Source organism: Gekko japonicus, unplaced genomic scaffold, assembly GCF_001447785.1.
Source record: "Gekko japonicus isolate JY-2015 unplaced genomic scaffold, Gekko_japonicus_V1.1 scaffold1636, whole genome shotgun sequence".
NCBI classification, from domain to species: domain Eukaryota; kingdom Metazoa; phylum Chordata; class Lepidosauria; order Squamata; family Gekkonidae; genus Gekko; species Gekko japonicus.
The window spans coordinates 160,197-170,318 of NW_015176023.1; the positions used below are offsets into that span (position 1 = coordinate 160,197).

A 10,122-nucleotide genomic window follows, 5' to 3' on the forward strand; every position below is an offset into this window, starting at 1 on the left:
AGATAGGTAGATGGATAGATAGAGGGGTTTGGAGAAAGAGGGGAAGGAGGGAGGGAAGGAAGGAGGGAAGGAAGGAAGAAGGGTGAGGGGGAGAGAGACATAGACAGTCAGTAAGCCAGACAGAGGGAGGGAGGGTGGGATAAAGGGGGGGGGGGGAACCCGCCGGGGGCGAAGGGGGGGGGTCGGGCGGCGGCAAGCGGCTTCTCGGCGGCGCTGCTCTTCAAGTGCTCCCTGGTCCCACTCACCCACCAGGTGGTTGTCAGCAGTAGTCTGACGTCTGAGAGGACCGGGTGCAGAGGCAGGGCTACAGCCTTTGTGTTCTGAGGTGGGACTTAGGCGACATGGCTAATGGAAGCTGGGGAACCTTCTGACGGACAGCTCGACCCTCCAAACACTGTTGGTGCGCATTTTCTCTCCACTGCGTGACGCAGCGTTTGTGTTCTGAGGTGGGACTTAGGCGACACGGCCAATGGAAGCTGGGGGGGTGGGAAGCTTCTGACGGACAGTTCAACCCTCCAAACACTGTTGGTGTGCATTTTCTCTCCGGTGCGTCTTACTCAATTATATATAAGGGAGAGATTAGAGAACTGGCGCCAAGGGAGTTAGTTCTGACACAGATCGTCTATGCATGAGACCTCTCTATCTCTCAATAAACAAATCACTGCCAAGAGAGTGTTGTTGGGAGTGAGTTTCTTCAAGACCTGACACAAAGTCTAAGTCCAGTGGCACCTTTAAGATCAGCAAAGTTTCACTCTGGGTATAAGCTTCGGTGTGCACGCATGAATGCTTATACCCAGAATAAAACTTCTTTTGGTCTTAAAGATGCCACTGGACTCAAACTTTGTTATGGAGGAAAGGTGTGTGATTGGACTCCCTGGGGGAGAAAGGATGGGTATAAATACAGTAAAAAAATAAATATTTGGCTCTCTTTGTAAGAGAATGAATAGGATATACCCAGTAGCCTAGTGACCTGCTGGAGGTTTTATACATTTTAGACCCTACCTCAAGTCAAGCAGACGGAGGTGTGTGGCAGAAATTCAGGGGACAGCAAATGTTGCGCATATGCAGGGAGACGACGTAGATGCATTCGACATGCTGGTGAGACAGCTGCCTTTGCGGGACTGAGTTCTCCAGAGAGACCTACTGCCTGAGAGTTTTGGATGCTGATTTTATTTGTGGTGGAGGAGGGCGAGTGAGGAGATGCTACGTACTGTTTTGCTGAGCATGAGCGACCACACCGCGTTAGTACAAGGCACCACAAGAAAGGACCCCAGCACACCAGTCCCATCACCCAGTCTTGCTTTTCAGCCCCTCCCCTCAGTGGTCCCCGTGCTATTCTAGAAGGAAGCAGCAGCCAGTCCCAGGAGCTCTTCTTGTTGACAGCAGATCAGTGGGGCGGGACCAGGCCTTCATGCCCTGCGAAGGGTGAGGGCGACAGAAAGGGGCACCAGGCAGACCGGCAGGGCGGACAAGGCTATGATGGTTCCTGTCGTCAGCTGGTGGTCCGGGGCATCGATGGGCAGCGTGCAGCTGGCAAAGTACTCCGTGTGGATACTGACGAAGAAGGCGTCCAGGGTGGGGCTGGACAGAGGGCAGCCCATGCTTTGGGCCAGCAGCCCGGCACAGATGGCAAGCTCACTGTACATGCTGCAAAGGGAGAAGACAGAGCGGTTGCGAGGAGTGGCGGCGGCAGCCCCATCAAGACCGGTCCCCTGCCAATGTTCCCTCTAAGCTGCAGAGTCTTGTGAGCAGAAATTCTACTTTGTGAGCCATGGGCAATAAAGTTGTGAGTGAGCAATTTGGCCACTCCATAAATTACTTTGCCCTGGAGCCCTCCTTCCTGAGCGAAGACAAAAATCTGTGAGCTGGAGGCTAAAAAACTGTGAGCTGGCTCACTCTAACTCAGCTTAGAGGGAACACTGGACTCCCCTCCTACCCGGCCGCCTCTTCCTCATGCTCAAGGACTTCCTCTGCATTGGCCCATCTGCTGCTCTTGTTTCCTTCTCCTCCAAAGCCTGTCCCAATCCTAAATGATTCATATCTAAAACAGCAAGAGGCGGCGGGGGGGGGGGGGGTTCAAGCCCTCTCAGGCATTTCTAACAGAAGCAAAGCATTAAAATCTACTAAAAGAACAGAACAGGGAAACAGCAGGGGAAGTAGACACGGATATCTGACATTTGCCCAGGCTTTCCTTCGCTACTGATGACCAGGGAGGTTTGATGACCCTCACTGTAAATGTCTTGTATGGCAGAAGCTATGGCATGCTGCTGCCAGCATGTATTTCCTTTTTCTTAGGACATTTTACACTGTGCTTTTACCTGCTGCTTTCTTACTGTTACATGATATCTTTGATTTTATTTGATGAAAGATGCCTCAAACATAATCAATGGAGAAACAACTATGTTAAATAGCCAATATAGCTTCTTAGAGGAATGTGCAGCCTGTATATCACTTTTTCTCCTTTGGATGTGTCCTAGGATGGAGCCCTCAGTCAAATGAGAGTGTCTTTGGATCATCAGGAAGCAGCAGAAATGGCTGCTTCCTGATGATCCAAAGACACTCTCATTTGACTGAGGGCTCCATCCTAGGACAGTCTACCCACCTCATGCTGCTTCTTATTAATTCTAAGCAGATGACTAAAACATAGGAGAAGCTAGACCCCCTTTGAATGTCTGAGAAAATCTGTCACAGATGCATAACATTTTGCAGCTAAAACTGATAAGTCTGCTATTATCTTCTAGTAAAAGAGGTGATGTCTTCATATGATCTATATTTTGGAGCAAAGGAAGAATCAAAAGGTATCTAGGCTCAGAAAAAGCAATAATATTCAGTCACGTGACCTTACCTGCACCAGAGTCGCACACACTGTCAGAGGATGGCCTTTTAAGATACCTCCCTTGCCAAACTCTAGGCAGTGAAGGCATGAAGGCAGGCCAGCCTTAAAGAAGCATTTCTAAATCATTCCCATGGTTTTCTGTCTGGTAACTGAATAGAGGGAATCCAAGGAACTATAGAGGAACTATAGACATTGCTCAACAGGTTTAGGAGCTGCGGTGGCTCAAGTGGTTAAGACGCTGAACTGCAGGCTGTGGAAGGTCGGTAGTTCAGCAGTTCGAGACCCGAGTGTGCCGCATGACGGAGTGAGCTCCCGTCTCTAGTTCCAGCTCCTGCCAACCTAGCAGTTCGAAAGCAAGACATTGCAAGGAGATAAATAGGGACCGCTTCGGTGGGAAGGTAACAGCGTTCCGTGCGCCTCGGTGTTTAGTCATGCCGGCCACATGACCACGGAAACGTCTTCGGACAGCGCTGGCTCTTCGGCTTTGAAACCGAGATGAGCACCGCAATCCTAGAGTCGGATTCGACTGGCTTTCGAGCAAGGGAACCTTTACCTTTACTTTACCAACAGGTTTATCCCAGTGGGAAACATAAGAGTCCTCTCTGACTCAGCCGAGGTGGCCCTCTTGGACGTTGTGTCGCGGTATATAATTGTAACTTTCAGGGGAAAGGACTTCGACCAAGCCTGAGCTTCAAGAGATGGTTGTCCCAATTCAGCTCGGAGGGCTACCCTCACTACACAATTTGGAATTTTGCAGATGGAACGTGGGAATGTAAGAAGAACTGAATCAAAGGACTCCTCTATTTTGTCAATCCAGAGACCAGCCCCATATAAACTTCACGCAGCCACCTTGGCGTTACACTGTTCGATGGCGTCTGGGATATCCTGAGCCCCAGATGAATATGCCGCTACAGCCAGTCTTTTAACATGAGCAGCTTTCACTGACCAAGTCGATCTCTGGTCAATCAAACCCCATAGTATTTAAATTAGGGGACCTCCTCGATAGCATTACCATTAATTTTCTACTTGTGGTGTACATGAGATTTCCCCCAAAAAACAACTGTCTTAGATTTTTGAGAGTTAACTATTGGGCATTCTTCCAGAGAGTGAGAAGTGAAAGCTCCTATCAGAGAGGACAGTCCTGATGTTGTTCTTGATAGGAGGACCGCATCATCAGCAAAAAGTAGGATACACACTTTACTATTAGCAGTGGGTGGAGAATAACAGTCCTGGGCAGAGCACTGCAGAAATCATATCGTTTATATATAAATTAAACAATAAAGGGGCCAGCACACACCCGAAACACTCCCTGTTGTAGGGAACAGAATTTCAATCAAACATAAGAACATAAGAGACGCCAATGTTGAATCAGGCCAAAGGTCCATCCAGTCCAACACTCTGTATCACACAGTGGCCAGAAATACCAGGGGCCATCAGGAGGTCCACCAGTGGGGCCAGGACATTAGAAGCCCTCCCACTGTTGACCCCCCCCAAGCACCAAGAAGACAGAGCATCACTTGCCCCAGAGCCCCTATCTATACCTTGTGGCTAATAGCCACTGATGAACCTCTGCTCCATATGCTTATCTAATTCCCTCTTATAAGAACATAAGAGAAGCCAGTGTTGGATCAGGCCAAAGGCCCATCCAGTCCAACACTCTGTGTCACACAGTGGCCAGAAATACCAGGGGCCCTCAGGAGGTCCACCAGTGGGGCCAGGACATTAGAAGCCCTCCCACTGTAGACCCCCCCCCCAAGCACCAAGAAGACAGAGCATCACTTGCCCCAGAGCCCCTATCTATACCTTGTGGCTAATAGCCACTGATGGACCTCTGCTCCAGATGCTTATCTAATTCCCTTTTGAAGCCGTCCCTGCTTGTAGCCGCCACCACTTCCTGTGGCAGTGAATTCCATGGGTTAATCACTCTTTGGGTGAAGAAGGACTTCTTTTTGTCCGTTCTAACCTTACTGCTCGGCGATTTCATGGAGTGCCCATGAGTTCTTGTATTGTGAGAAAGGGAGAAAAGTACCTCTTTCTCTACCTGTTCTTTCCCATGCATAATCTTATAAACCTCGATCATGTCACCCCTCAGTCGTTTCTCCAAGCTAAAGAGCCCCACGCGCTTCAACCTTTCTTCATAGGGAAAGTGTTCCAACCCTTTTATCATTCGAGTTGCCCTTTTCAAAGCTTGTCAATAGATGCTCAATAGATGTTAGTTTAGCTTGTGCCACAATTGGGCACAGGGTACGGTATCAAAAGCCACCTTCAAATCCATGAAAGCAGCAGCAAGGATCCCCGACTCTTGGTTGTATATTCATTAAAAACTGTAATGTCAGAAGATGATAATCTCATCTGTACCAGCCCCTTGCCTAAAACCGGTCTGTTCCCTTCCCAGGATTTTATCCGTCTCCAGCCAGTCCATGGGTCAGTAATAAAAGGACAGAGGGTAGAGCTTCTCAGCCACTAATAAAAGGCTGATTGGCCTTTAGTTGGATGGGTCCTCTCTGTCTCCCTTCTTATAAACCGGTATTATGATCGCATGTTGTTGGGTATTATAAGTTGAAAACACTCAGTATATCTGGGGTTAAATGTTTGTTTATATTACTCACAGGAAGTCACATGTTTCTCATGTAACCAATGTTCTTTAGATGTAGGAAGCCCGGGGATTTTCTCCCTCATCCAGGAATTTGATTGGGACTAAAGTGTCAAGGTGTATTACCATTTTATGGCTTCTCTTCCAGTCTTTGGTGTTCTGAAGAAGAAGAAGAGTAGCCATAATCCCTCTTCTAGTTTTGTCTTTGTAGAGTAAGGATGTAGCCGATTATGCTCTGTTGTTATTTTCATCCCAGTTACCCTTCCCATGCTAGAATTTAGTAAAAACCTTATATTTTAATCACACATGGACTCTCAGTCTGAATTGTTTTACTCTGGCTCTGCTGGACTATCTCATCTCTGCTAAATACCATTTTCCCAATATCTCACTATCACCCAAAACATTTCTCCAAGCAAGCGGCATACCACCTGTCGCATCTATCTGAGTGAATACAGTTACCAGTGTATCCTTCCGTTATGAAATATTGGCTCTGAAGAGTTCTGGGGGGATTAAACCTGCCCCGGGGTCCTGCCTATTCTTCATCTGAGAAAGGAGAAAGCTAATTTCAGCGGGTCGAACCGGTGGCCACTCCGGTAGTTCAGCTGGGTTCCAGCCGCTCTGATAATCATAGTTACCATCAGGGGTCATTTTGTAGAAAAAGAGGCGCAGGAGCTCATTAGCATAACTCATTAGCATAACTTATTTGCATAGGCCACACCCCCTGACATCACCGGAAGTGTGTCAGAAGGCAACACCCACCACTCAGGCTCCACTGGACTGTTTTGGATTGCTAGCTATTGGGGGAGGGGAACATGCAGATCTGTCCTCGCAGAGGAGGGAGAGCTTGTACCTGAATAAAACTTGGTCTTAAAGGTGCCACTGGACTGTTTTGGGCAGGGGAGCTTGGGGGGGGGGGGCTCTGCAACTTACCTGGCTGCTTCTTGCTCTGACTGAGGGCTGCTGGGAGCAGGGGGTGGGGCTTGTTTCATGTGCCCGCCCCCTGGGCTCTTTACTGCCGGAGCTCCGCTCCTGTGCGCTCCCGCAGGAAATGACCCCTGGTTACCATACCCATCTGAGGTCTGTACCTGCCAATTGTTTCCCAGAGGCAACGGCTATCCTCTGCTGTAGCCGTGATGGTAGCATGGAACTCGGGCCAGCAGAGCAAGGCTATCTGGTCGTAGTAGCCATTCTCGCAATCGTTGGCTCGACTCTCCTCTTCATAAAGCTCTAGGAGGAGAAGGGAAGGTCAGTCTTGGGGAAAACTGCAGTGGCAGATGAATGAAGGTGGGAGGGAACAAGACCCTACATCAGTGCTGTAGTGTCCACCTGACACCTGGCCCTCAGCTGCGGGTGGCCATTCTGCTTCTGGGCCTGGAGGTGCTACTCAGTGGACCGGGCAAAGCCCCACCTGTGGATAAGCCTGTTCTTTCCCATGGATTTGACTAAACCTTTTCTGACGCCGTCTCAGTCACTTGCCAACTTGTAGCAGTGAATCCCATAAATGAACTATGCATTGGGTGTAGAATATTTCTCACCTTCTTCATCTGAATATAAGTAGGAAGCTGGAAGAGAAAAAGAAGAAGTTAGGTGTTAGTCTAGGAAGGGAAGAGGGATGAGAGATAGTGTTAGGGTGGGCCCTTTCCACACCTTCAGTTTCCTGAGGAAAGGTAAGACCGTAAGAAGAGCCCTGCTGGATCAGACCAGTGGTCCATCCAGTGCAGCATCCTGTTTCATGCAACTGTCAACCAGTTGTCCTGGAGGGTCAACAAACATGGCATAGAGTCCAAGGCCCCCCACGGTCCCCGATGTTGCCTCCCAGCAGTGGGTGTCAGAGGTTTACTACCTCTGAATGTGAAGGTTCCCTTTATTCATCATGGTTAAAAGGTAAAGGTTCCCTTGCTCGAAAGCCAGTCGAGTCCGACTCTAGGGTTGCGGTGCTCATCTCCGTTTCCAAGCCGAAGAGCCAGCGCTGTCCGAAGACGTTTCCGTGGTCATGTGGCCGGCATGACTAAACACCAAGGTGCACAGAACGCTGTTCCCTTCCCACCGAAGTGGTACCTACTTATCTACTTGCAATTTCTTGCTTTCGAACTGCTAGGTTGGCAGGAGATTCATCATGGTTAGTAGCCATTAATTATTGGCTTTCATGATGAATGGCCTCCATGAATCTAATTCCCTCTTCAAGCGGTCTATCTCCTCTGGGAGTGAACTCCACAATTTAATTACTCCGCCTAAAGGGAATATAGACTAAGCCAACCCCCTTAAAGTCCTGTTTTTCTTTCTTGTCCAGGCACACAAGCTTTGCCCTTCTGCATCTGGTTCCCTGACTGATATAGGCGGGGAGGGAGGGAGGATTAGCTTGCTCGACTTGCCACCTCTAGGGCAGCCGTCTGACTCCAGCAGTGACCGGCCAGATGCCCCGCAGGAAATTCACAGACATGACACACCCAGCTCTCGTTTAAGCCCCGGTGGGAAACAAAGATTTGCAGCAGGGAGAAATTAGCTAGCCACCACACAGGCTGTGGAAGGTGGGTAGTTCAGCAGTTCGAGACCCAAGTGTGCTGCATGATGGAGTGAGCTCCCGTCTCTAGTTCCAGCTCCTGCCAACCTAACAGTTCAAAAGCAAGAAATTGCAAGTAGATAAAGAGGTACCACTTTGGTGGGAAGGGAACAGCGTTCCGTGTGCCTTGGTGTTTAGTCATGCCGGCCACATGACCACGGAAATGTCTTCGGACAGCGCTGGCTCTTCGGCTTTGAAACAGAGATGAGCACCGCAACCCTAGAGTCGGATTCGACTGGCTTTCGAGCAAGGGAACCTTTACCTTTACCCATTGGGAACTGGGGGAGGAAGAGTTTCCAACAGCAGGCCAGACCTTCCAGAGGGCCTTAAACATCTCTTTCTCCCATACCGAGTCTAATCAGTGGGGGGGGGGGATCCCACCTTTGACAGCAAAATTTCTATTCCTCATTGCCAGAGCCAGCAGTCACCGAGACTTCACCCCAGGAATCTATCAAACCTTTAAAAATATATATCTGCAAGTTCATTATCTATTGCATGACAAGACTATTCAGCCTGAACCGGATACCAGTTGACTTGATCAATCGATTCCCACTTTTAAAGGAGAAAATAACTTCTGCTTTTTCTATTCTTTCCGCATTATTCAGTGTAATGTTATTAAACTCCATTCTGTCCCCTTTTAGGGAGGGAAGGCAGCATGATATAGCCCAATCTTGTCAGCTCTCAGAAGCAAAGCAAAGTCAGTACTTGGAAGGGAGCCCACCAAGGAAGACCCTGCAGAGGCAGGCCATGGCCAACCAGCTCTGCTCCTCCCTTGCCTTGAAAGCTCCTTGCTGGGGTTGCCATCAGTTGGCTATAGAACAACGTTTGAGCCCAGTGGCGCCTTTAAGTCCAACAAAGTTTAATTCTGGGTATAAGCTTTTGTGTATCTGGAAAAGTGTGCGTGCACACAAAACCTTATACCCAGAATTAAACTTGGTTGGTCTTGTAGGACAAGGGACCAGGAGGATGTGATTTCTGGATGTGATTTTTGAAATTTTCTTTGACATATGTATTGACAGTTGTCACTGTGCTTTCATAAGAGTTTAATCATAGCATATTCAGATTTTGGTATCTAGCCCAGATAGAAGAAAGTTATAGTAGAATGTTGTTGTTGTTCAGTCGCGCAGTCAAGTCCGACTCTTTGCGACCCCATGAACCACATCATGGCAGGCCCTCCTGTATTCTGTCGTGGTCCGGAGTTTGTTTAATTTCATGTTCGTTGCTTCGACAACACTGTCTAACCATCTCATCCTTTCCCATCCCCTTCTTTGTCCTTCAGTCTTTCCCAGCATCAGGGTCTTCTCCAGTGAGTGCTCCCTTCTCATTTGGTGGCCAAAGTATTTGAGCTTCAGCTTCACCAGGCCCAGATGGCATACATCCGAGAGTTCTGAAAGAACTCAATTGTGAACTTGTGGATCTCCTGACAAAAATATGTAATCTCTCCTTAAAATCAGCCTCCATTCCTGAGGACTGGAAGGTAGCTAATGTCACTCCCATCTTTAAAAAGGGTTCCAGAGGAGATCCGGGAAATTACAGGCCAGTCAGTCTGACGTCGATACCGGGTAAATTGGTGGAAACCATTATTAAGCAAAGAATTAGTAGGCACATAGATGAACAAAACCTATTGAAGCAGACTCAACATGGGTTCTGTAAGGGAAGATCTTGTCTCACTAACCTGTTAATGTTCTTTGAGGGGGTGAACAAACATGTGGACAAGGGGGATCCAATAGATATTGTTTACCTTGACTTCCAGAAAGCTTTTGATAAAGTTCCTCATCAAAGGCTCCTAAGTAAGCTCAAAAATCATGGGATAAAAGGACAAGTCCTTTTATGGATCAAAAATTGGCTAATTAATAGAAAACAGAGAGTGAGTATAAATGGGCAGTTCTCCCAGTGGAGGGGGGTAAGCAGTGGGGTACCACAGGGATCAGTACTTGGTCCACTGCTTTTTAACTTGTTCATTAATGATTTGGAGTTGGGAGTAAGCAGTGAAGTGGCTAAATTTGCGGATGATACGAAGTTGTTCAGGGTGGTGAAAACCAGTGAGGATTGTGAGGCACTCCAAAGGGATCTGTCAAAGATGGGCGAGTGGGCGTCAACATGGCAAATGGGGTTCAATGTGGCCAAGTGCAA

General features: G+C 48.3%; 1 protein-coding gene across 1 annotated transcript in view; it reads right to left on the minus strand.

The window, feature by feature from the left end:
- Nucleotides 1-1,385: 1,385 nt before the first annotated feature.
- LOC107123350 (receptor activity-modifying protein 1-like) overlaps nt 1,386-10,122 on the minus strand; it is an 11,065-nt gene continuing 2,328 nt past the window's right edge. The window contains exons 3-5 of the mRNA XM_015426590.1: nt 6,965-6,991; nt 6,515-6,656; nt 1,386-1,647 (exon numbers count right to left, since the gene is read on the minus strand). Coding sequence (XP_015282076.1) covers nt 1,410-1,647; nt 6,515-6,656; nt 6,965-6,991 — 407 coding nt within the window. The 3' untranslated portion in view covers nt 1,386-1,409. The remainder of the gene's footprint in view (nt 1,648-6,514; nt 6,657-6,964; nt 6,992-10,122) is intronic.